At 41.0% G+C, this 26,811-nt stretch overlaps 1 protein-coding gene across 5 annotated transcripts in view; it reads right to left on the bottom strand.

Annotated features, from left to right (window-relative positions):
- ARHGAP15 (Rho GTPase activating protein 15) overlaps window positions 1-26,811 on the bottom strand; it is a 331,850-nt gene that overhangs the window by 4,331 nt on the left and 300,708 nt on the right. For all 5 annotated transcript variants that reach the window (XM_080599841.1, XM_080599840.1, XM_080599843.1 and 2 more), the window contains one exon: window positions 19,389-19,494. In XM_080599841.1, coding sequence (XP_080455967.1) covers window positions 19,389-19,494 — 106 coding nt within the window. The remainder of the gene's footprint in view (window positions 1-19,388; window positions 19,495-26,811) is intronic.

Below are 26,811 nucleotides of genomic sequence, written 5' to 3'. Positions count from 1 at the left end.
CCACATCAAGAAATTGCTGGGCATTACGGTGTGCAAGATTTTTTTTCCCCAAAAATAAACAAACCAAATTGCTAAATTCAAGAATGGTGTAAGTCCTTAAAGATCACAAGTCAGGAGATATACAGAAAATACAGGTCTCATTATTAATAGTAATGAAATTAATGATTTATTAAAACAGCAGAAGTGTCTGATAGAAGGGCTCTAGTATCAATGGCAGATATATAAGCAAAAATACTTTATGCTTTGGCTGTTGCTAAGGCAACTGTAAGCTGGAGAGCGTGCAACCGAGAGCAGGGCAACCCCACAGCTGAGAGGGTCATGGTATGGTGAGTTTGGCTCTCCGGTTTCATTAAACCTACACTTTTCAAACTCTCTAAATAAAATCATTATTAATTTTGACATTCGGAAAGCACACAGGATTCTTACTTCAAACATACTAGGTGTTATGAAATGTTCTTCAACCATTTCTCTTCTGTAGAAACTACCGAAGAGAGGAAAGCATGTCAGTGGTGGCTCTGATTCCTCACCATTTTAATGTTCCTACTGCACATATATAAAATAGATAACTCGGTGTCTTTAGGGAGGAAAACCCCAATTCAAATAGAACTGTCTTACTGTAAGCTGGAGAGTGTTTGAGGACAGAGCTGTCCTTTGCCAGATGAGAGGAGAACCGTTCCCTCCTACCTTCTTAGCCTTTTCCAGCTCACGAGGATTTGTTTGCTTAATGTTTGGGGCATTTCTACCCTTAGCAGAAACATTTTTAGACATGCATAGTACTCTTGTACTCTTTAACTGCTCTAAATTATGTTCAAGGGTAACTTTTAAATAAGACGATCATGCTGCTCTTCCATGAACTAGAAATATTGCCTACGACTGAAGAGCAACACACTACAAAATGAGGGGATCAGAAAAGTAAGAAAGGATCATCTGGTAAAATACTATGGTCCAGAATGGCAGTGTACGAAATGCAGTCCTCTGGAGTCAGCAGAGAACCAAGAGATAAAAGTAGGTTTTCATCTTATCAGAACTTTGACCACCAGCATTCTGCACCACATTTGGTTTAACTAGAGAAATCACTGTCGTGAGAGAACAAAACCAAGATCTAAACAGAGGCCAAGAAAGATTAAAGATACATGGGGATAAAGAACACTCCCCAGAAAGGAGAAGCTACGTATTTGTGACATCCATCTTCTTGGCATAGCAAATAACCCCACAGAATAGGGACAGACTGCCCTAGTGCTAGGAACCAGTGTCACAGCTCACCCAGGTGGAGAGTTGGGCTGGTTTGAGACATAAATTCCTGTGCCCTGCCTCAGTGGGCCAAAGTCTGCGTGTTCCATTGATTCTCTCTACCAATAATTATCCTCAAATTAGCTAATACCCGTTTCCTATAGATAGTCAGTGGTAAGCAGATGTAATGTTTCAGCTTCAGGACTCTGCCTGGGGATGGCTCAGCTGCCTTCTTGGCTGAGTTTACTCACCTTGAATATAGCTCTTCTAACAGATCTTTTCACTGCACTGCTACTTTATGTGGTAGCTTTCTGACTTTTGCAGAGCTCCTGATCAATTTGAACATGCTAAAATATGACTCTTATGATGAACAGCGTTTAGCTCAACATTTTATGCTCCTCTCCTTCCCAAAAGCCAGTTCATGGGATTTAAAAAACAACAGGTATTACATACTTTGCTTTAGTGACAAGACATTTGGGGAGAAATCATCCAAGCTTGAAATAAAATCTTTATTGAAAGCAATTCTACATCCATGCCAGTCAGATACATTGTATGATCAGAAGAGATGTCCCAGGGGAAAGCTCGGCGCAGTAGACAGGGTTGATTACTTGGACCTCCTGTCAGTTCTTAACTCACTGACAATGGCTGAGACATTCAGTACAACTTTGTTTCCTTTATTTGGAAGTAAAGTTAATATACTTACCTTAACTGTGCCAAATGTACTGGAAAATAACCTGATAATAAAACGTACCATCCTACTAAGTGATAATGTCTGTGTGTGTATAAGTACATTTTGGCAGGGCTTGTGCAGACGGGTTTTTCAGTGTTAGAAAAGAAGCCCAAGTACAAAATGATGCACAGATAATCCATTAGGTTTCTTCTGAGTGTACTATTTTTCCTTGTAAGTCCTGTTACATACTTTCCTGAGACACAACATATTACTGCAGCATCATTGTCTGTTGTAAACTTATTTGAATTCAGCTATAGGGGTTGTTCTTTGTGTAAAACTTGAGTGTTTTTGGGTACTAAAAACACAACTGAACTACAAAATTTGGCTTTGACAGTGATCCTAAGACACAAGCAATAGGTGCCATTTTATAACAGGTCACAGCCTTGCAGAAATATCAATGTCCTGAGAACACACTGCTGCCAGCTTAGGACAGACACCAAAATGCATCTACTGTGGAGGAAGAGTTCATGGCTTGTGCACTTCTTAACCCCATCTTGAGAGACTCACTGAAATAATCAGTGGTTAAGTGAGCCCCTGATAGCATAAGCTCTACTTAGGCAAACTGTTCAATTCATTGCACTGCAATGTAGATAAATGTAAAATTTAGTAATAAATTGGGATTCTTGATATTTTATGAATGCAAACTAAACCTCATTATTATTTATGTCCTGGCTTTATGGATGATTTGCTCAGTTGTATTACAGTGGTATTCACCAGCTGATGAAGCTAAGGAAAAGCAAACATTATCAGTTGAATTCCTGGCTTGTTTGTGAAATCTGTATACCTTGTTATGTATGTGTGTAAAGGGGCTTTATGTGTGTACCTACAACCTGAGATTGGTGCTTATTGTGGAGTTCAAAACTCCACAATGTCCGTCCTTTTCAGACTGTGCCATGGGGTTTCCTCCACAACAAGTGTACTGAATGCAGAGATCACAGTGCATTAATAGAGTTTTAAGCTACTTTCTTCTGCTGGTGTAAAATGCAAAGGCACTTTAAATTCCTGTTTCCTCCACAGGTTGAATTTGGAACAATAGCGATCTGAGACTGGAAATAGAGAAAGCAGGTCATGGTGTACGATACGTTACGAGAGGGGTCAGAAATAGTTCAGACATACTTAAGAGCTTGCTTTTGCTGAAAATAGCCTCGATGGCTCCTGGCCTACAGAAACTCCATAGGCTTCCTGTGCTCTGCAGCTGTGGGTTCATATTACATTTCTTTGGGAAAAATCCCTTCTCTTCAGTTGCTCTGGGACACAAGAATGAGCGCTCGATGCTGTCTTCTTCTGCAGACTGGCCTTTAAATCTGACCGTTGGGTGGCTATATTTAGTGCCTGGACAGCTGACAGGGACCCGCTGGAGAAGGGGCTTCCTCAGGGGATCCCCTGCGTATCGTACAGCATGAGCCCTCCCTGGACGAACTGCCTTGGAGTCCAGCCCGAAACAAAAATCATAACTAAACTGGCTCCGAAGATCGGTTCACAGTTGGCTGGATAGACTCCGAAAAGCTGAAGAAAAGCATTTATTCTGGCTTACCCTGGTTTAATAAGAAAACAGTTTAAAATAAAGACTTTTCACCATTGGGTGAACTTTGCTACCTGTATGACCTGCTTTCTGAAGAGCATGCGTGCTCACACCTCCCGGAGTACCCGGCTTGTGGAGACAGTCTTCATTTTCCAGGTGACTCAGGCCAAGATCTAAAAACACCTTTGGGTGTCTGAAGTGACGCAGGCAGAACGTGGGGGCCTGGCTCAAGAATGTGCTTTGGAAGAGGTCCCCTTGCTGCCTCCACAGCCAGCTGTGGCCATACAAAGAGGACAGGGTGACTCGGTGCCTGCCTTGGGCCAAAGAAGGCCTCAAAACCACACGTGCTTCCTACCTTCCTCGTACAGCCCCATCAGGGAGCCCGAAGAAGAGGGAAGCGTGGGTCAGATGCATTCTCCAGTTGTGTGTTAATCAATAATTGCATCTTGCCAAGTACATGAACAGTTCTGGGAACAGAAAGCAGGGCCAGCACTGCCATGCTAACAGATGCGCTCATTACAAGTTAGCAATTCCTGCCAGGGATTCTGCTGTCTCCTGGGCTTAGGACTATGCCATGTGCTCAAGTTCATGCCTCGATGAGGTGCCCTTTTTCCTCAGAGGCCCATAACTCAGGTCTACTCAGACTCCTCTAGGATACAGGCTTGTGGAGCGTGGTGGTGTTTGTACCATAACACTGAATGTCTCTGGGCATCCTGTCCCAGGTCTGTGGAGAAATATCGATCTGAACCCTCATTTGCTTCTCAGTCTCTGGTCCATCTCTTTTTTTTTTTCTGGCCATTTTCTGAAGAAACTCCTGGTATGTGACTATGAGAAGACCAACCAGCTGGGCGACATGGTAAGTTCTTCCATTCACTGACAAGCAGCACAACGCCCTCTCAGTTTGCCCCGGTTCTTAATTTTTTTTTTTTTGTGACCGACTGCAAACTGGTTCTGACTAATGCTCATGAGACTGGAGGGAGGAGGAGAGCTGGCCAGCCCGTGCTACCACGGTGGAAGTTGCCATCAAGCCTGCAGCTTGCCTCTTTGGGGACAGCCACTTCGTAGGAGCCAGCTGAGGGCCATGAACTTTCCTAAGGAGCATCTCAGACTCCAGCTGCAGCTCTGTTCACAAGGCATTCGTTTTTGCCTTCTCTGGGACACGTGTAGCAGCATATATATCTCAAACAGCAGCGAGCCCCTCTCTAAAGCCACACCACCACTGCAAGCATGAGTCTCTCCCTAGGGAGAGGATGGGAGAGAACAAAACCACCCGGGACAGATGTTAGGCAGATGCTAATGCACTTCTTAGAGGTGTTTGGAAAGTGGAGTGATAAAGGCAGTGTGAGACTAGATAGAATAGTATGTTCAGATGGAAATACAATGCATAGACTCCTTTACTGTATTTTTGGCTGATGATGTAACTTCTGCTATGTTTTTTTTTTAATTCTATTTCCTTTTTTTTTTATTATTTTTTTTTCCTGCAGAGCTACCAGCTTCTTGTAAAACACAACCTGTCAGAGGTCCTGGCTCTGCTTGCTTTTGTGGCCTGTGTAGCTCAGAAGGCAACAGATAGTCTTATATGAATAAATACATATTTAACTTTTAAGATTGCTTATTTTTATTTTTATTTTTAATTCAAGAACGCCTTAAGCTACATTTCCTTGTAATATTAAAAATAAAAAGCAGTTAGTAACAATCTCCCTTAAATCAAGAATTATAAATATAGAACCTTTATCATCGGCACAGCACATCCAAAAATGTCTTTGTAAAGTAAATCAAATTATATGAGTTAATTGATTCCAGGCAACATCAGCAACTGCAGGTGGAAACTGAATAACAGGATGTTTATTAATGAAGGACTATTAATCAAAATTGACAATATCAATTCCTGTTTCTTTTATTTGAATTCTACCTGCAAAATCCATGGAGATACTGGCTGAATGTTTAAATAAAAATTTAAAAGTAAAGAAAATACTAGCACTTGGGATTTTAGCTTTAGATGTAGGGCTATTTGTTTAAACAGTGAAAGGATATCCTAAATCCAATTTGACAGGCAATGCCAAAGATGCCAGTGGTAATTAATTAGCACTTAATTTAGACCACAGAACAACAGGATATGGAATTGGTGCTCAGTGCCATTTCCCCTTAGGCTTCATCTCATGAGGGTCAGGAGTATGGCTGTTGCATTGAAGGTCAGTAAATAAATTGGGGGAACACATTGACACTGGACTTTTCATGATAGATATCCTTCACCCTTATTACTGCCTCCGGCTACCGCTGATGAGAAAAGGGCTGCAATTGTTCTGTGAAGAGCGCTGTACACAAGCCTGAGCCGAGCAAGGTGGCGTTTGGACTCGCGCCTTGCTCAGTAGCCGTGCTGGATGCTCTCCGTGGATCGAGAGCTCTGTCAACTTGGTGTCTGGGCTGGAAATAAACTTCTAACTGTAGCACAGAAAGCCTGACGAACTCTTGACAGGTGAGAAAATTCACTTAAAAGCAGCCCTTAAGTTTGCTAGATTTGAGAGCTTAACTTTAGATTAAGCATAATTAAAATCAATGGAAGATTTTAAAGGGGGGTTAGAAACTAGGTCAGCAAGGGAAAAAACACATTTCCTTATTATCCTCTTGTCTTTGTCTTAATAATATTTGGTATTCCTCCATAAAGCTGAAGTCACTTAATAAAAGTGGATTAATGTTATTAACAACATTTTTCAGGTGGGGACACCGAGGCTTTGACACGCTTATTGATGGACAAACAAGAAATACGTGGCACAAAAAGCAGAACCACCAGTTCTGCTGGTAACCCAGGCGTTTTAGTAAGTCAGTGAAAGAAGCCGCCCTTCTCCAACACACCCAAAGCAGTGGAAAGCACAGAGAAAACCCTGTGGAGCCTTGTTCACAGATGCACATGAATTGCATTCCTTGCTTAAGATTTACTGGCAAGAAACATAAAAGGAAAATGAGACTTGGTATTATATTCTGCCTCCTCCTGGTAAACCTAATGCCTCTGCCAGCCAGCACCATGCTCTTCTCCACGTGATCTCTACCCTTCTTTCAAAAGAGCGGCTCAGGTGGAAGGGTGTCTGCCCTGGCATTGATAATCAGCAAAGATCTTCTGAAACTGCTTCTTATCAATGATACCCTCCATGCTTAAGCGGTGCTGTCCCACCCCAGCCGACAAGCAATGTGAGCTTCAGTGGTTACGGGGGGAAATTCTTACTGCAAATCCTAGCTGTACTCCACTAGCACAGTTTTGTAAGCCTTGTTCCCCAGAAGGGCTGTCTGCATTGCTACATCAGGAAAACACCAAGTTAGACAGCAGTCCGTGCTCAGAAAATTTATTTTGGAAGCCCCAGGTTAACAGTTATTTTAAATTTGCTTTCACTTCATCACACCCTTTGCTGCATCTCTCTTGACAGAGAGTGAAATTCTGATTACTGTTAAAGTCACTGACAAACCTCCCACCGATCAGGAGCAGAGCAGAGTCAGAATTTTACCGTGTACGAGATTAACTTTTCTCAGTTCGGATGATATCTATTTTTACTAAGTGGAATTATTGCTTTTGACTATGCTCAATCTATAACCTCTTGCAGCCTTCAATTATAGCCCTTTTGTGCTACAGTAATCCAGCTGACAGCAAATAACTCAGCCCTGGATATGACAGGTTTACTTTCTGACTTAAAGCCCCAAAGCAGCAATTGGTTGGAATTTCATACTGGAGTGCTGAACGTCAGACAACCCGCTCAGAAACGTGTCTTTTCTAGAGAGTCTAGAGCTTCTGGTGCAGAAATTATTGGTTTTGTCCAGTGTCAGGAGTAAATAGTTCTGTTTTGTGAGGCAACCAGTATTTTTGGTGTTGAAATTGCAGAATGCGGCAAAGAATCCCATGAAAGCCAGGGAACAAACTTTCACTGTCATTTTCCTTTTCTGTGAGGCCTTAAATATGCAATTACTTCATAAACTGTTTTGTTTCATGTCCTTTTAAATCCCCCAACCCCCCTGAATATTGGCCTATTAATTGTCCTTAATATAAACCCCACACTTTTCTACTCATTATCACCATCTTGTTTAAAGTGAAGCCTTCCTGCAGTGGTCTGCCCAGCAGAGATGACTTTGTATGGGATCTGACCTCAACCAGGATTCCTGCTCGTTCGGGTTCAGTTCTGAGCTCTCCACAAGCTACTAGTGCAATATATATGCACTGCGTTTGTATCAGATCTGAAAGATGCTTTAACATGCCTCCCAGCATCGCGATTGTTTCAGCACTGATATTGAACATGAGTAGGATGAATATATCTCTTAAATGCACTAGTGAGTATGTGCCACGAGTCTTTGATTTCTTTAAACTTATTTACATTTTACTTGCCCTTGAGCAATGAATTTACTATGTCAGCATTGTCTTTTCTACTTTCACTTTGTCTGTCTTGTCCACTCACCTTAGCTTGATGTTTATTTTTCGTGCACGTGTATAGTCCATTGCACTAAATGCACGAACTGCCTGGAGTGCAGGATTTTCCAGATATTGTGTCTTTGTAAGACGCACCCTTTGTAGCACTGTAAGGTCTGCGATATTTCCTAGCTTTAAACTGGCTTTAGACTTTCTTATTTGTTCCTTTTTTAAGTCCAACACCTTTCACATGCATACTATTTGCAGATGACTGTGGGATTGACTGCCTCAGACACTTTACCAAAGTCTTTAGGTCCCGATGTAGATAGCCCTACCTCTTTCAGCAACTGTGTTTCAGGATGTGTGCCGGCAAGCCGGAACCAGCATATTCAGAAGTCTCTGCAGTGTAGTCAAGAGACTAGGAAGTCTTCGTACACCTTAGTTTTAGCAGGGAAACAATGATATTTCACCGTTTTAAAAAAGTGAAATGTCATTTTGGGTCACTCTGATGCTATGTTTGGATATGAGAGAAAACCGTGTCCTTTTTTTTTCTTCCCCTAAATCTTGAGAGACAATGATGTATCTGAAACATCCCTTTCACCAAGACAAAAGTTACTTGATGCCATATTAATAGATATATTATGATTTTTATAATAGCACGTGATCAGAACATTTCTGGAGAGCCTGCTAAAGTAGCCTAAAATACTGATTCTTCAGATGGTGATGGTTATAATGACAGAAACCCAAAAGCTGAGCTCAGTTCTGTCTTGCTGAAGATAGTTTAGCAGAATTTAAAGTGGTGTTAGATGTTTTGCATTCTGTACTTCCAGGAGTGCATCTCATGAGAATAGTCCACAGGTAAAAAAAATCCTCGAGTAATAGGCAATATGCATATATACCTTATGAATATATATATGTAACTTGCAGTTGAAGATGGGCCAGTTTGGGCACCTTGTATGCCTAGGGCATCCAAGTGAGAGCATGGATAAGAATTACAAGAATGCTAAGATCTGTGTTAATCTGAAAGTGAAGATCACGAACCATTCCTGGTTACTTGGCACATCCCTGTCCTGCTCCCCACCTTTCCATGCCAACAAGCATAGTGAAGCATTTCTGCGAGGTATCTCCCTACATCTTTCCTGTCCTCCCAAGTTTCCCAGCCCCAGTCGACCATCCCTGTGGGGTCTGCCCCAGCTCTGCTCCCCTCACTCCTCTCCTGCTCCCTGGCTGTGCAGAGGCAACAGGCACGTGGTGCAGAAACATTTCAGAAGACCGTGGCAAAGCTCTGGAGAGGATGTGGCCACGCCACCTAGCAATGGGGCTGAGATAGGTGTAGAAATCCTGGCTTAGAAGAGGTAACCAGTGGCATCTTGTGGATCAGGGGAGGAGGCAAGTTGTCATACGCTTGGCTGGAGTTAGCCGATCCACAGATTTCTGATTTTACATTGCACCATAATGCGTAATGTATGAAAAGATAAATATTTTCCATTCAGCAACATCTTGCTGTATTTTCATCTAACTCTATAATTTTAATTATAAAGTGAACATAACCTGTATCAAATTATGATTTTGTTAACATATTGAATGAGGACAAGAAAAATAAATACCAGATTTTATACTGTACAGGCACATGAAGGTATAGTAAAAAAATCTGGTTTCCTTGACCACATTGTCATAATATGCATATATAACTGCTTATTGAATCCAGGCTGTGTAGACAACAGAAAGAACACTGGCTCCATACCATCACAATGCATGCCCACAACAAAGAGGAGGAAAGAACAGGCTCTTTCATTGTGTGTGTCTAAGTATTACCGACATAAGGGCTAAAAACATTACCTCTGTCTGAAGTGTATCTATATATCCATGCATAAGTTATTAAGTGGGCTCCCTGAGCACAGTTGCTGAAAATATTAATATATTCAAATTATATTCTAGCTACTGCAAAAACAGTAGATCAGACAAATATATTAAAATCTCTTCAGACAAAAGGAGTCATGTTATTTATAAAGTTCCCCCCCCCCCCCCCCTTACTGGAACACAAACCTTCATTGTATATAATATATGGGAATGCAAGATGATCCTTAGATGTCAAAATGTGGCTTAAAGTTTGAATGTAATCATAAAACAGTGACTCTAATGCTTGCCATAAACAAATTGTCACTGGTATTATGTAACTTAGGCTATTCACAAAGCATAAAAGAAGGGAAGAATAAAAGGTAGCTGCCAAACACCACGGGCCCAATCCGACAGTAGTGCCAAATTGCGCTGGCGGACTGGGAGTTGTGAGCAGCGTGGAACCCAGTGCTCGGTTCTGGGCTTAAATTAGGGTGAGATAAAGGCTATTTAGTCAATTTACACTGCAAGCAGCAACCGGTGTCTTCTGCAGCCTCCTCTGCTCGCTGTGTCCCGGAGATGAGGAAGCAGTGAAAGTCCCTATATTGCTGCAGGACCCGGATTTGTAGGGATGCGGCCTGCTGGGGTGCACACGGCCATGGCTGGCCTACACCAGCGATGAAGCCCAAAATGCCAGCACCTCTTGGATCAGGCCCGCGGCCTTGATCCGCTCGTGTTATCCAGTGTGCGTGGTGCCACCTCGCTGGGTGACACCTTCTCCTGGAGTCCAGGAGAGGAGGCACAGCAGCAGAAGGCCATACATCAGGGCAGAAGGTGTCTGCGAACAGCAACTAATCAGTCATAGGAACAGCAAAGTCATAGGCACTTTGCTTTAGCTCAGACTTCAGGAGTAATTAATGCAAGTCTGATACACACAGCTTTAAATGGTGCTAATGGTTGCGCTCAGGCCCTTGATAAACCACCAAACTAGACTGCGCACCCCCTTTTTATTTGATTTCCCCCCTTCCTTTTAAAAGTAAAATGACATTTTTTTCACAGCCTGAAATAATTGTTCGAGCAGAGATACTGGTTTAACTCATTATGAATTATTAGTGGAAAAGTGGGTCTCAGAAGTATGTTACATCTGAAATATTTTTCGTCACTTGAACATGTGCCGTCCAGAACTGGCCCTATTCTACCAGGCACTGGGAACAAACACTTCACATTCACAGATGCTCCTAATTTGGTGTGGTTTGGAGTGTAATTTAGATCAAACGTATCCATGTAAATGAGTCAGGGTTTCTTAATTAGGTGCCTCTAAAGAAAAAACTTGGACCACATCAGTAGGTGTGGGTGTGGTGCCCACAGTACTGGAATCTTTCTATAGATGAAGCTTAGTTTTGTTCAGGCACACTGTAGGTTTTTCTTTCCTTTTTTTTTTTTTTTTTTCCTTTTTCTTTCTTTCTTTCTTTCTTTTTTTTCCTTTTTCTTTCTTTCTTTCTTTCTTTTTTTTTTTTTCTAAAGCACAATAATAAATCTGCAGATGGCATAGACATAAAGACGCTACTTCAGAGGAGCTGTCTAAAACACTGTCTCTTTGGCAAATGCCTTAAAGTAGGTCATTCTGCTGTGATTTAGGTTTATATTTCATTGCCAGCTTTTTGTTCCCATTACAAGTAGGGTGCATTCCAGTCCACAGATTTGCTCTTCATTTTTTTTTTTCAGATTGGCTTTTATTTACAAGAATTTGTAGATCTTCATAAGAAAATGGCCAATATGCTGTCAGAAGTACTAATCATGCACTTGACCACAAAAAGAGATGTATGAAGGTGATAACCTGGAAATGTTGGAATGTAAAATAGCATTCTCTGGGAGCAAAAAATGTATTGATTCTCTTAACACAGTGATTGAAATGATTGTTGCATCTTTTCCAATGTGTGAAAAATGATTTGGTCTAATGTCATTTCAGAAGTCGCACAAAACAGGGGCATCCATTGCCCTAGTTGCTCAGGTATTTGCTTTTTCTGTTTATATATTTCCCACTGAAAAGCATGTTTTTTATAGCTTATGAAAAAAGTAGAAATCAAATCATCAGGGTCTGTTTTCCCATCAAAGTGCTGGGGGATTTACATGCCAAACTCCCACTAGCCTTAATGAATTACCTGCATAAATTCCCTTTCAATCGATAGTAGAATAGATCCTATTGTGTTATATTAATTATTTTGCACAGAACACTGACATTTTGGCATTAAAGCCTTTTTTTTTTTTAAGTTCCAATGAATATCTTAAGAAACTTCAAGCCTATTATTTATTTCACAGCCTTTTTGTGAGAAAAATCCTGTATCTTTAGTCAGAAAAAAAAAAGAAAAGCACTGCAATTTACCCATTGATGACCTGGTTCTGGACATTAATGTGATAGGGCTCAATCACTCAAAATAGAAAAATAAATAAATAAATACATAAATAAATAAATAAAGGGGAGGGGGGTGAAAAAGCCCTTTTGTAATGAATTGAGCATTCTTAATTTTCAGCAACAAAAACCATTTGAGTTGAAAAGAACGCTCACCCCGAGCAATATTAAGAGGTTACAAAATCACATAAATTAACTCTGCCAGCGATATTTTGCTGAGGCTTGTGCGAGTGCAAACCAGAAGCAGGGCTCTCACATGGTCTTTATTAACCGAAGAGCACTTAGCAGTAACTGCCCTTCCCCGGGATGTGCTGTCCATATGCAGGCATGCGCAGGGTGTGCATATGGCCAAACGCTGGGAGACGCGGAGGGGCTGGGGGGAGCTGCGAGGACGCGGAGAGTGGAAGTGAGAAGTGTTCGCTCTGTAGTCGTGGGCAAGTGCCCTACCCTCTTCATTCCTCACTTTCTCTGTCTACACAACCGGGATAATAAAACTTACTGACCTGAAAAAGGAAGTTCTGAGATTTAATTAATGTTTGAAAAGCTTTTTGAGATCGTTTGATACTGAGTAATGTGGAGTGAACAATGGCAGCTCTTTGAAACAGGGGCTCTATCTCTCCGTATTTGTGTACTGCACCTCGCACAATGGTGCCATACAGCCACAGAGTCAACCATATCATAAATATTTAAATTACAACTATGTTAATTATTTTTATCGTTCTGTTATTTGCTGATACACCAGTGCAGTACATTTTGAAGCTTGGTAGCATTGAAAAGTACCAAGCGTAATTATTTGCCTGATTGTTATGAAAATCAGGGTTTATATTTTAAATACGGCTCGTGAAAATAGGAAGCACAGGTGAAAATGCACTTTTAAATCCTCATTATTCTTCTCTTTAAAGCCACTAAGCTGTAATGTACTCTTCAGGGAATGGGTGAACTTTGCAAACTCTCTTATTCCACCGGAAGGACAAGGCATGACTGCAGAAACCTCTGCAGCAGACACCTTCCCCCAGTGTGAACACAAAGAAAACGCATAAAGGTGCTCCAGGAAGACTGGATTTAATTTGTGCCTTTAATTCAATAATTGTTATTGCTCCTGTCCTGTGCACACTGGGGCTTGGTGCACGTTTGCTTGTGTCACTAATTCACAAGAGGAGAGTTTAGTAGACAACTATGCACTTCAGTAGAGAGAAATAGATTTCTCTCTTCTCTGTTCCCCCAGAATGAACCCCAGGAAGCTGCAGTAAATGGGACAAGTGTTGGCCTCGGTCCAGCCCCTTCCTGAAACTTTCCTATGGCTGAAACAGAGAAAAGCATGTGCGCAAGAGCATGTCTTAATATACGTTTGCCCTTCTCAAGCTAGAAAGTGATCAATTTGCTTCATGTAGATCTTTAAATGGCAGTCGGGGTGCCTGAGTGCCTCCCTTCCCTGGCCAGCCACCCGCTCGCTCTGCTGGAAGGACACTTCTCCTCTTCGCATTGCCAGTAGCTGCTCTCTAAGTGTGTGAACAAGGCTCAGCCTTTCTCCCTGTTGCTGTCCCGTTGCTGAAGAGCAAGAGCAGCTCATGAGCTGGCTGACTCTAAAGAAAGATCCAATTCAGGAAATAGTTTCAGGAAACATTCCTTGTTTCTCATGCCTTCTTTTAAGAACTTTGTCGTTCTGCACATGCCTGAATCTGGGCATTTTTCTTGGAGCAAATCTGAACGCCCATCGCACGCTTTGGGTTGTAGTCTCTCACAAGTTCTCTGAGGTTCCCCGTATAGAAATCTGTTGCATAGACCTTCCATTCTGGGTCTTGCTTTTTCTCTTAAATAACTTCTACCTTGTTTATTTGTCTCCTGCTTCTATTTAATAAAAGGCTTGTACAGTTCTTAATGTAATCTGTTCTTCTGCCATGTGGAGGAAGGGTTCTCCCGAGCCTAGGTTTAACATATAAGACTGCTTGAAACTGCTGATATGACACATAGTTTAGTAAGTGAAAATCACATATGTTTGCTACAGCTTTCCTCCACCAACTTAAAAAAAAAAAAAAAAAGTTTGCAGACATCCCCTGCTTAGCGTTACTGGCTGCCATGCTATAACTTTATTTTCTGATTTACCCTCAGAACTCTGGGTACTGCTGCTGGACTTGTCATCACATTGTCATCGCTGCCTGGTGTGCGGGCTATTGTGGGCTTCTGTCTAAGCATGGCTTTTCTTTTTCTTCCCCAATCTTTAATAGGTAGAAATAAGTCTGCTTAGTTGCACGTAGCTTGCAAAAAAAGCCCGTGCTCTGCAGAATGAAGCTGCCATGTGTTGCGCGCTTTGAGGGGTGTGCGTGCGTCAGTCGTTCAGCTGGGATGCTTTCTCTGGTCATGGAGCAATGGACATGGGGGGAAGACAGCTAAAGCATGAGTCTTGCAATACTTACTGCTTTTGGTAGATAGCATATTGCGGTTAGTGGGTATATCTTGGATAATTAGTTCTGCTCTTGATGAGGAGCTTATTTGCAGCAAAGTGGATACGAGCAGTTACGAGTGATGAATTCTGGGGGGAAGGCAGTCAGAAAGGAAACCACCGTTCTCCCTCTGGAAGGGCAGAAAGCCTGGATGGCGTCTGAAAACGTCTTGCTGCACCGTATAGAGCACAGGAAAAATGGAGCAAGACAAAAATGGAGCTTCTTGGATTCAAAGGTGAATCAAAAGGAGTTGGCTTCTGCCCGGACAAGGCAGCCAGATAGGCCACAGTAACAGATCCACGTGATAGACCAAGAGGCAACTGCAGAGCTCCCCAGACAACTTGCCTGAAGTGCCTGCCAAGGAGGCAGATGCTGCTGCTGGAAGAATATCTTCCACAGTTGGGCATCTGGGTTCAGTGCTTTCCACGTAAGGGGGAGAGGCGGTAGCGTCAGGCTGGCCCCGTCTTCCCGTTTAATTATTTCAACACCCATTTCATACTTTGGTAAATAACACGTATTATCCTGCTTTTGTGCGGGAAAATAATAAGCATGAGAGGGCCTTTTGCCTGCAGTGCATCCCCTTGCAGGGATGTCTACACGGATGGGTACGTGCGGACCCGAGCTTGGCTGCCCTGTGCTCCAGCCTGGTCAGATGTGAGACAGCTCGGGTCTGGGAGCCGCAGAGCTGCCTCGCGGTGGCACGGAGCTCAACCTAATAAGCAGAGCAGGCTGAGATTCATTAATTTAACATTAATAAGCACAGCTTATTAGCTCAGGCACAGCGCTGGATAATGCAGGCACACAGCTTCTGGAGCAGAGCTGCGGCCGCCCGCGCCAGCTCGGAGCACAGCGCAGGGGACACAGCCAGGGTGCCGGCAGCCTCCTCACCCCCACTGCCTCTTGCAGTGGGGATGGGGGAAAAAAGAGGATTTTGTGCTTCTGCAGAGGCCTCTGTTAAAAAAAAAAAAAAAAAAAAAAAAAAAACAGGAAAAAAAGACCATAAAAATAACAAAAAACAACCAGCATACCAAAAAAAACCCACAAACCAAAACCAAAACCAAAAAACAGAAACAAAACACTAAACCCTCCAGGTTTTTTTTTAACTGTACTGCTGGCTTATGTCAAGTATTTAATTCATTTAAACCTCTCGTGCCTCGGTTTCCCAATGGGTGTGTAACAGCTACCTGAAGATGCTGCTGTGAGCTGTGAAAGCAGGTAAGGCACTGATCATAAAATGGGAAAAGGAGGGAAAAGTCCTCCTTCTGGCTTGCTTGGATTATAGTTGTGTGAGTAAATTAGTGGGCACAAATACTGACTTATTGGGCAGGGGTGGGTTGCTCTCTGTTCACATTTGTGCACAGAGCCAGAGCAAGGTTTCTGCATCGTCTGATGGCCTGTGTGTGCCTGCAAAACGGGACCAGAACGGTCTGTCACTTTTATCTGGTAGCTGCATTTAGCTCATTCGTAATCAGTAACAGGAGAGGCTCCAGTCCTGAGGAAGTGTGGCTCTGTTTTCACAAATGTATGCAACATAAAAATATGGACTACATACAGCGGGTAAATGCTGTCTAAACATCCGCAGGTAGAACAGGCTGTTTTCTGTAGCCCTTTATTTGAGAAAATCCTTACTCATTTTGTTTGTTTGTTTTCTTCTTTCATATATAAGCTATAATATTTGTTCGAATAGGTCGTCTTCAGGAAGAGGTATTAAAAACCTAATAGTTGGGCGTAATTAGTTTCAGCCTGACACAATTTGTTATGGTATTAGACTGGAAAGAGGTATGCAGTATATCTGTCCAGCCCCTTATTTTGTTTCTTCTGTTTATGTATTATATGATAGTAGAATAAATTTCATGAAAAGATTAATAGGGGACTTTTTTCATCAGATGCAAAATACTTAAAAGAACAGGTACTGCAACCCTGGGCTTTGCATTTAATCCCCCTCCTGTGGGCTGCATACACTGCGCTGCAACTTCTTGCAACTTCAGAGGGCTTGGTTCAAGTCAGATATATGGCACTGGTGTTAATCCCTGCTGCCAGGCCTTTCTCACAGACTCTCTCATCAGCTGCTTTGTCTGGGTTTCTACAGAAGGACCCTTCTGAAGTGCGTTTCACATCGTTACGTGTGCTTGATCTGGACCCGCTCCTGCATCCCGGAGCGCTGCAGTGGGACCACGGCGCAGCCTCGCTGTACTCGGTGGTTTGGGGTAAATGCAGCATTCTGGGAGAAGGCTGCTGAAGTGTCCAAGAGCAAATACAGAAACAGCAGTCATAAGCCTCCAATGGAACCAGTCTACTTATTTTTTTTTTTTTCAAATATTTGGAATCGTGAAGTTGCTCTGATTTAGACTGGGCAAGCCCCCTGGTTGAAGGCGGTGGCCCAAGGTGCAGGTCTGTGGTGAGGCTGGCACACAGGGCACATTGGCACCCCTCTTCTCCCTAGGAAAAGACTCCCCAGAAATCTCCTTAACATTGATCTAGTTCTCCATTTTGTCATCTCTGCCAGGTAATTTTGTTTCTTAGGTTAATTTAAACAAATGCGCATTGCCTATAGTTTTATAATGTAAACATTTTGTGACTAATAACTATGCATGTATGCTTCTTTATTCTCTTTTATGGAGCCATGGGGCCATTCAGACTGGTCCCTGGCTTCCCACTACCAAGTTCAAGATAACGTACCAGCTTCTCCCTGTTTCTTGGTGTTTACAGTATCTATTCTACTGCTGCTTCCATACTGACAGAGCAAAGTCCTGTCCTTCCCTGGGGATGTGTTGGTGTGACACAGAAGGCCGACCTTCTTCAGAGAGACTTAGAAGATTGCACCCGTAATGCTCAGACCTCCAAATGGCTTAACTAACACATCTTCCTGCCCTACATCACTCCGTGCCACTGTGTTGCATCCGTATACCCCTGGCTTCACCATGCTTTCTGCAGTGACACTTGGTAAGCACACACATGGTTATTTATACAGTACAGCCATCCTCCCACCACTTCTACAGAGTTGTAGTGAATCCAGGTATTGTGAATATATGTATGACAAACTATTGCTATTCATTATCTGTATTTTTCCCCAAAAAAACACCAGTCCTGGTCCAATTTTCCTTGTTGTTCTATACATACACAGCAGGAAACAATTGCTGTCCCAAACAGATTATGCTTAAAAAAGCCAAGGCAGACAAAGGAAGCATTATCATCATTTTGTAAACAAGGAACCAAGGCACAGAGAGATTAAATGATTTACCCAAGGTCACACCGAACATCCGGTCAAAGCCAAGAACAGAACCCAGGTCTCCAGAGTCTCAATCAAGTGATTTAACTATAAGATCAAAGACTTATTGTGTATACCTGATATCTTTCCCCTAAGACACGGTAACAAAACTTTTTTCAGGTTAGGATCAATGCCACATATGGTGCAGTAAATTTTGTATATGGCATAGGTCTTCTGCCACTGTGTACCCACTTCTTGCACTCAGGTTCTTCCCAGGAAATAATTTCCCTTATTATTCCTCCATTGACAGTAATAAATTTTCATCTTTCTCTAGATAACCCACTAAAGGAGAGGATGCATGCGCAGGGTACATCAGAGGAATACATAGAAAACTGTTTTTCTGCAAGGGCAAACTCAGTGCTTCTAGGGACTGTTTAAAATCCTTCCGTGCTTAATTAAACGGGGACATTCCCACAGCTATATGGACTTCATTTTGCCTTTTCAACTGGAAGCTGCACAACAAGATAAAGGATCTACATCTATTATGTGTACATGTCAGGAGAATGCAGCAAAAATGGTCAGTATAAAGGCATCATTCATTATAAGCTTGGAGTAGTCTTTTATTTGGAATCATTAATATCCATTCATTATATCATTCCTGGGATGAAATACTTCTCTGTGTACAGGGACTGCATGGGGCCCTCAGTCCTGCCTAGCCCCTTCAATTTTAAGGGTTGTTTGGCTGAAAAGTGGCTGTGCCAAAATGGCAGTAGTTATTCTCAACAGCAGGACTGCCAAGAGGGGAGGAACAGCAGCACCCTTCACTTCATGTGCCCCCATCTTGTGGTCTGCCACTTCTGCACAGCCGTTCGGCAAGCAGCACAGCTCCAGGTTTGTTCCTGAGTGAGCACGCGGTCTACGTGCTGTTTAATGGCAATGCCACGAAACAGGAGAAGAAAACCCAAGGTGAACATAAGACTGTGGGTTGACTTTGTGGGCTGACACGTCTTACGAACTCAGCTCAAGGAGTGTGGAAACCACAGAGGGGTTATAAGGTGGATCTGCACGGTGTCATTTCTCTGCCTCTGTTGTGCCTCAGGAGCATTAGGAGACACATCACTATTTTTTAGATGTTCTGTGTTGTCTTAAGCTTCCTCAGGAGGTACAAGAGCTTGTAATGTATTTTCTTAGGTAAGTATTTTTCTGTCACTACATGCCTCAGCATATCATGAGAACCATAATGCAAATTGAGCGTTATAGATCTAGGTGGTGAAACATGGTGATCCAAAAGTCTGTGGCTGGAGAAAGTCAAACTGGAACACTGTAACATGCTGAATTTGCCACTTCAATATACTTGTTCATGGGTAATCCTGATAATGCCTAACTGCAGCAAAGGAAACATAACTGTTCCATGTTCTAGCAGAGGAAAAATTTGGGCTTTCGCTTGGAGACACTGATTTCTTGAGCAGAAATAGGATATGCATAGATGTCATAAATCATGCTTCATTTTGCCAAAGAATGTAATTATCTTTGGTATTTTGGATGACATTTGCAGTAAGATTTGGACACCACACACACATTCCTTTTAAAATTATCAATTATTTCATACTGGAGTTCTACTTACTTCTTTAGATGCTCGAAGAGGATTTTCATTGTGTCATAGTTTGGCCTAGGGAGCTTTTTTACCAAGGTCCTTATGGCTTTAATGCGAGTGGCATTGTCTGGGATTTCTAAAGGGAAAAAAAAAAAAAAAAAAGAGAAAAAATATTTTTAGTGCCATATTAGGATATTATTTTGCCCAGTACTCTACCTGGTATCTTAACAAGAAAAGCCATCATTAATACATGGTTAAAAACAGAATGTATCATACCTTCAGTCTTCTTAATAGAGAGCAAGAGTAACTTACAATGATGAAAAAAATCTCTCTGATTCTTCAGGAAGCATTTTCTGGTTCACAGAATTATATTTTTATGCTTTTCATTTATTTTATTTTATTAGACCAATGAGCTGTCATCCTAAGCTTTAAGACCCCCAGGTAGTAAGAGACTAATATCTTAAATGGAATTTCACTTCGGAATTACATTCATCCAGTGAACCAACTTCTGTGCTGGATACTCTTCCTATGTACTTCTTGTTGTCCTTTATTGTACATTTTACCCTATCAGACTGAGAATACAAAATGTTTTCCTATTCTTTTTACTCATGTTTTCTGGTGATCAATTCTTTCAAAAAGCTATTCCCGTGCAGTTATTTTCTAATACCTGCAGCATCCCACAGCTGTAATTTCTATAGGAAACTATTTGTATTTCAAAGTTGCAATTAGTAATAAAAGAATGCAGAACTAAGGGCTTTAAACTGTCTTTTGAGGTGATAAGTACATTGCTGTCCTTTTTGTTAAGATAAACCTTTCTGCTTTTGCATGATTCATAGTTTTGGGGAAAAGGTTTGACTGATTTTTGCATTGATTCGTATAAGATGTTGCAACTAAAGCAAATTCATGTACAACTGTCCTTTCATTTAGCAACAGATTAGATAAGGTGCCAGTAGGTCTGATGTAGGGAAAACATCTTGCTTGTTACATGCCCTAGATAACCTGAGTATTCTCTTCTGAATTTATAATCTGTGATTTAATTATCACCTATCATTCATTGTATATGTTGCTTTTTAATATTCTTATTACCCTAGCACTACCCTAGGACTGAATCCCTGGTTCAGTAGGTGCTGCATAAGCATACATGGTGATTAGTGTCCTGATGCAAAGATTCCCACTCCACCCCACCCCCCTAAAAAAAAATATAAAAAAAATCAAAAATTTCCTGCACTTGAACTGAATTTAAAAGCCAAAATTATTAATGGGATTACATTCTTTCTTTCCTCAGCACATATTCTTATTTCCTGTTGGGAATAATACTTCCTACATGCAGATATACATAGATATTATCTATCATTTAAAGATTTATGTATATGAATACAAGAGACAGAAGCTCAAGGTAGTCAATGCGTGAACTTTGCAAGAGTTTTATTTTCCAGTTAAAAATAAAAAAATAAAAATCTTTCACATGGATCTAGTTTATAGAAAGTCACGCAATTGACAGTAGTTGTGATGAAGTTACACGCAAATGAAGAATACAATGTCTGTGTATTTTACTTTTGCTCTGGCTTGACATATAGAGAGCCTCAACTTCTGAACGGCACAAGACCCAACAGTCTTGAAACCCAGTCATCCCTTGATTTTTCTGCCACAAGCCATTAGTACTGGTTATTTTTGTCCTATGGGCAATCTGTCCAGTGGAAATATGACTGAAACTGCAAATTAAAATGATCTGAAATGTGCAGAAGTGAATTTATTGTAAGAAATGAGGACAAATTCTGACGGCTCTTTACTTGTGTGGCATGGTGTGTGCACATGCTGTGATATTACTAGAAAAGTTATATTTAGACTGGGGCTGCCTTGGCTGTTGCTGACTGCAACTTTTCAAATAAAGCTACTCAACTTATTTTTAATTCATATTTATTTTTTTTCATTCATGAAAGTTCAATGGACTTCAGTAAGACTGAAACACTGCTGTTGAGAAAAACTCAACAGAAGGAAATCATAGGATCATAGACCCATAGAATGATGGCTTGGGTTGGAAGGGACCTTAAAGACCATCCAGTTCCACCTCCGATGCCATGGGTGAGGATGTCACGCACTAGACCAGGTTGCTGTTTGTCCATTACAGAAGAGTTGTGTGGAAATTTAATACAGTAAAAGTTTATCATGCTCTTTTGAAGGAAGTCTCTCTGCTCACTGTGCCAATTAACAAAGATATCAGCTTGGTAATTACCTTCCCAACAGAATCTCATTAGATATAATTGTAAAAGAAATAAAAAAAGAACAGTATTAATTTACGAAGAAATTATTTAGTGAAAGAATGCCAGGGATATATAACTTCATTTTAGGGCCCAATGTACCAAAGCCACAGGTACTGACATAGAGGAGAAGAGAGGTTTAGCTAGGTGCTAAAGTACAAAATCCACAGAAATCTCACATAAAATTATTTTGTGAATCAGCCTATTTGTTAATTGTTAGTCTATTGTAAAAGAAGAAAAACAGGCAACATGTGGTAACTTTAGTCAGCATTTCTGAACTGGGAGTGATAAACACCTCTGCCTGGCTCTGGCATTTATCAGTACTGAGATATTATTACCACATCGAGTCACAGCATGGTTACTGTTATCATCAAAAAAAAAAAAAAAAAAAAAAAGAGCCAGCTAATCTTAATGGTTTGTAAAGCCGTTACCTGCACTGGTCTGACATTTATCATGATCATTTTACCACATGAGTCCTACATTGCAAAGGTATTTTATCTGGAAGGGACATCACTATGAATTATTATTTGCAGCTAGGTAGAAAATTGTATGTTGTAGATACCTTTTCTCATTATAAATCACAGTCACATTTCACCATTTCCCACACAAAGCTGCTGAGCCCAGGCTTTTTGCCATAACACTTATTCTCGCTCCCTTTTATAGTTCCATGAAAATATTGGGTACTCTTTCATTAAAATGGTTGATATTGTTGTGTTATTTTTTTTCCTCCTTTTTTTTTTTTAAAAAAAATGCTATATACAGTTGATTTTCTTTTAGTATAAAAGAATTTGTTTTTCCACTTGAGAAAGTGAAGAGGATAAACTGTTCATTTTTTTTATTAAAGATTACTCTCGCTTCAGTTTTAGTGGCTGGGCTTGTCTTTACTCTTGACCTTGTTGATGGAATATTTAACAGATCAGATGCAAGATCTTATGTTTCAGTTGCAATACCTATGCATTTACTTTCCTTCTGTAAAGCCTTGAGTCCCAATTTCATAGAAATTTTCTCCTTTCAGATTCCTAAGTAGGAATATTTTTTTTCCTGCGGTTGTCTCTTTACCATGCTCAAATGGAGGGAGAAAATCTTTAAACATGGGTTTGTATAAATAGCCATGGAGAAGGTATCACCCTCTGTGCTATGTTCAGAAGCCTAGCACTGCACAGTGCAAAGACAGGAAAACACTCTGAACAGCTCTTAAATTTTCCTGCTAAGTCTAGGAAATGGAAGAGACCAATTCTGATAAAGTGAAATAATATTATATTTCATCTTGCTCTTTTATTGTGAAAATTGATGAAAATATCTGAAGAAGATTCCTATTTTGGAAAGTTAGACTCTTTCCCTGTGAAGATTTCAAAAGGAAAAATGTAGTCATAATCACATTTATAAAAGGAAGAATGAGAGGGCATTTAATCCTTTTTGCATTTTTTGGGCAAAATATGAAAGATGTAGGTGATAATTTCAGCAGATCAAGATACTCTGAAGTGAATCGCAGATGGTATTCTATGTAATATTTTCATAGAATGTATATTTAGAATTTGGGTTACTGTCTTTAAAAATAGGGCTGGCTCCCTTTAACAGAGCAACACGGTGGAGATGCTCTCTTGTTTACATTTAAATGAAGAATGCATTGAAAAAACACTTAATATTATATAAGCGCTTTTGCAAATGAGCTTTGGATAAACATTTGAGCATAGAAGAAAACATGACGTGTCTGTAACATTAACAGTGGCTGGGTAAAAATGAATGAAGAAAGTAACCTTTAGCACTCATGTCCATAAAGAATACTTAAGCAAATCCCACTGAATCTTTCTTTTAATCATTAATTTTAAATGGACGTAGATGTTTACAACAAGCCACTTTGTTTCAGAACAGGAAGTCCAAGGTTTATCTCCAATAACTCACGTTAGCTCGGAAGGGATGTATGTCTCTAACCTGACATGCATTCATTATTTTGTAAGGTACTGGAGGCTGACCCGTGACCCTCCTCAGACCTGCTGCATTATTCATGTCTGACTTACTTTGTATAGTTTTACTATAGTTCCCATTTCCCTTTACCAGGCATTTCAGCTGCTTGCGCATGTTTAGTGTTAAATGGCATTTATGGCTCACATTAATGCCTAATTTTATCACGAGCCATGGTTTCTTTTTATGCTGTCAAGCCTCACATCTGAAATGCTGAAAAAAACAACGATTTATGATTCTGCATAAAATATCAAACTATTGATCTCTCACCTAATCTATTTTTGGTTTTAATAGTATGGTTTTCTTGTTTTCTTACACGGCTCTTCTCACCTTGTTTTGCATTTTTGGATAAGATTTCTGCTGTGGTTAAAACGTCATACACTGTTGCTACAGCAAAAAGCTGTCTGCCAAGAGTTTTTCCAACATTTCACGACTGATTCAGCTACCGAGAAAAAGACAGGCCTTGTTTGGGGCTTTTTTGGTTTCTTTCTTTCTTTCTTTCTCGCTCTTTTTTATTTTTTTAATCGGAACTGAGTGGGTTAGGTGGATTTTCGAGTGCTAATGAAATTGTGAGACTTATGGCGCTGGCTACAGCCAGCCGTAGTGTGGGCAGACGCTCTGTGAGCTTCCCCACTGTGCTGCTGTGCAAGCATCCCCGCTGTTATGTTTGCTATAGTTTTAATGTCTGTGAAAAATTCCTGATGCAACTAAATTATGTTCTGCCCTCTTGTTTGTATAAATAAACACCCGACTTAGCCAATTCATCTCGCTCCTGCCCATTTTAGAAGCTGGTCCTGTCACACAATGCTTAACCGTAGTCCTTCATAGCTTTGGTGTTATCAGGAAATGAAAATTTACTTAAAAACTCTGCTTTCATTTGCTAAGTCTTCATATTCTGGAAGTCATGCTGGGTAAAATACACGGATTTTTATGTGCGTGTATATATATATATATATATATATGTATATATAAATTATCCGTATCACTTTCAATGTCAGGATATTTTAATGTTACTGTATGCAACATAAAAGTCCCAATTTTAATCACTTGCAGTACACTGGCAATTGTCTCGTGAAGATACGTTGTAAAATATTTTCTTGCTTTAAAAAAAAATCTATAAAAAGTATTCAAACTAACTAATGTTTGCTATAAGGAAAATAACCAATTTGTGATCCAAATTGATTTTACTTTTGATTAATGCCTCAGAAATAGATGTTGCAAAAGAAAATGAGAATTGCACGAAACCTCTCTATATGGGCAATTGATAAATTCATCCTATGCCATATAAAGTGGAATTTGCAATGAATATTCATACAACTTTTGCAATCCATTAGCAAGACCCCGGACAATGAGTCTGCAACTCAGTCCCATTTAACAAAAATATATGTGGAATTAATGGGAAAAAGCAGCACTTAAAAAAGTTAAACTTTAATGGATCAAACTCCAGGTGCTGGAGTTTGAGGGAAATAACCAATAATAGTCATTTTTTACATATTTGATGGGACTGATTATGCAATGTGCAACTCTAAATGGCTTATAGCACATTGTAGCATGGTTCCATCCCATTGGCTACAGTAGGGTGCAGGCAGATGGATGACAGTGACAAGGAGAGAAGTGCTTTTGCTTAGCCGTGCGTTAAGATGCCATCCAGAAGCTCTGTGCACTGCAGACACTTCATTAGGATGCCAGGATAATGGTAAACTACCACTCAGAGTGACACCCCATTTCCTGCTTACTGAGCTCTCCAACCTCGGCAGATGTCAACAATCTCACAGTGCTACAGAGCAGACCTAACTTTCCAGGCACTTTGACTCCAATTTTTTTCCCTTAACAGTGCCATACATTACATGCAATATGTAACAGCAAGTACCAAACAGAAAACAAAATTTGCTGCCCTAATTATAACAAAGCGGCATCTGACTTAGGTACTGCATGCCCGGCGTACATACAACCAGTTAGGCAGCATAAAAGAGGAATGATCTTTGTCAGTCAATTTTGGGGGGTTAATTAGACTTAGGACTTTGATGGCTAATGGCTCATCTGATCCCAACTGGAATGATCGTGCTTCGCTGCTAACTTCTACCAAGCGTCGGAAAAAATGTGCCGAGCTCTTTCCTGGTATTTCGCCGTGCGTGGGGTTTTCTGCACAGAAAGAGCAGACTTGAGCATCTGGCCGGTGTGATATTTTCTCTGCAAATGCACAACTCGAGGCCGTAACGCACCTCCCCAGCAGCAGTTAGAGCCAGCAGAGAGACGGCACTGCGATGCTTAACCTGCGCTCCTTTCCAGGGAAACACAAATAGTTGCTCACACTTTTAAAAATTGCCTTCGGATACAGAAACAGCAGCTGTAAGGTCACAAATCCTAATTTAATTTAATTTCTTGAATCGATTGGGGCGTCTTTATGTATGTTTTTGAAATTTGGAATCCTGTTTATTTTGTATGCAGGTTTTTCACCCCTTCTTTTGGCAATGGGTGCTCTAAAAAAGGTGCTCAGCCCTACCACAGTGATGGCCCATCACTAATTCTTAGGTTGCACAGAGGGGTGGAAGCATGGCAAGTCACCACGTTGAGGATGGGCTTAGGTTGGGGTCCCTTGGTCCTTGCCCCTGCCTGTTGGGGACCTGGCAATGGTCAGCGATTCCGGACAGAGAGAAACTGGAGCAGGCTGGAGGGATGCATGGGGACGGGGGAGCAGTGCCTTTCACCCGTCTCATCTCGCACAAAAATTGAGATGCTGAGTGGGAACCTCCGCAGAATGATCGCAAGGACGGGGCCTTATCCTGTAATATTTATTCAGCTGTTGTTCATTTTCCCTGGGCAGAATTCCCACCGACTGCACTCCCACTTTGCTCCCTGTGACCGGTGCCTTTGGCACCTCCAGCGAGAGGTGGGATCGGGCCCTCACCAGCACTCCAGGAGGGATCCCCCAGACAGTGAAAACCAGGGATGCGTGTTAGGTGGCTAAGGTGTAAAATGCTATGCTTAAAAGGCAACTTCTAAAATATGCTGAGAATAATTTTGTGAATATTCATTCCGGTATTTTTGCTCCACTCTGCCTAACCTCTGGTATATTAACCTCCAGCAAAAGAGGGAAGCACGGAAGTTCATTTCTCAGATGACCCATATGAAGGGGTTAAAAGGATTCAATATTTTTAGTAATCAAAGAAAAGCATACATTTTATTCTTCCCTTTTCTTTTTTTTTCTCTCCTTCTAACAGAAAAAAAAAGTA

The sequence above is a fragment of the Anser brachyrhynchus genome, assembly GCF_964034855.1.
Source record: "Anser brachyrhynchus genome assembly, chromosome: 7".
NCBI classification, from domain to species: domain Eukaryota; kingdom Metazoa; phylum Chordata; class Aves; order Anseriformes; family Anatidae; genus Anser; species Anser brachyrhynchus.
This window is presented reverse-complemented; position numbering and strand designations above follow the sequence as displayed.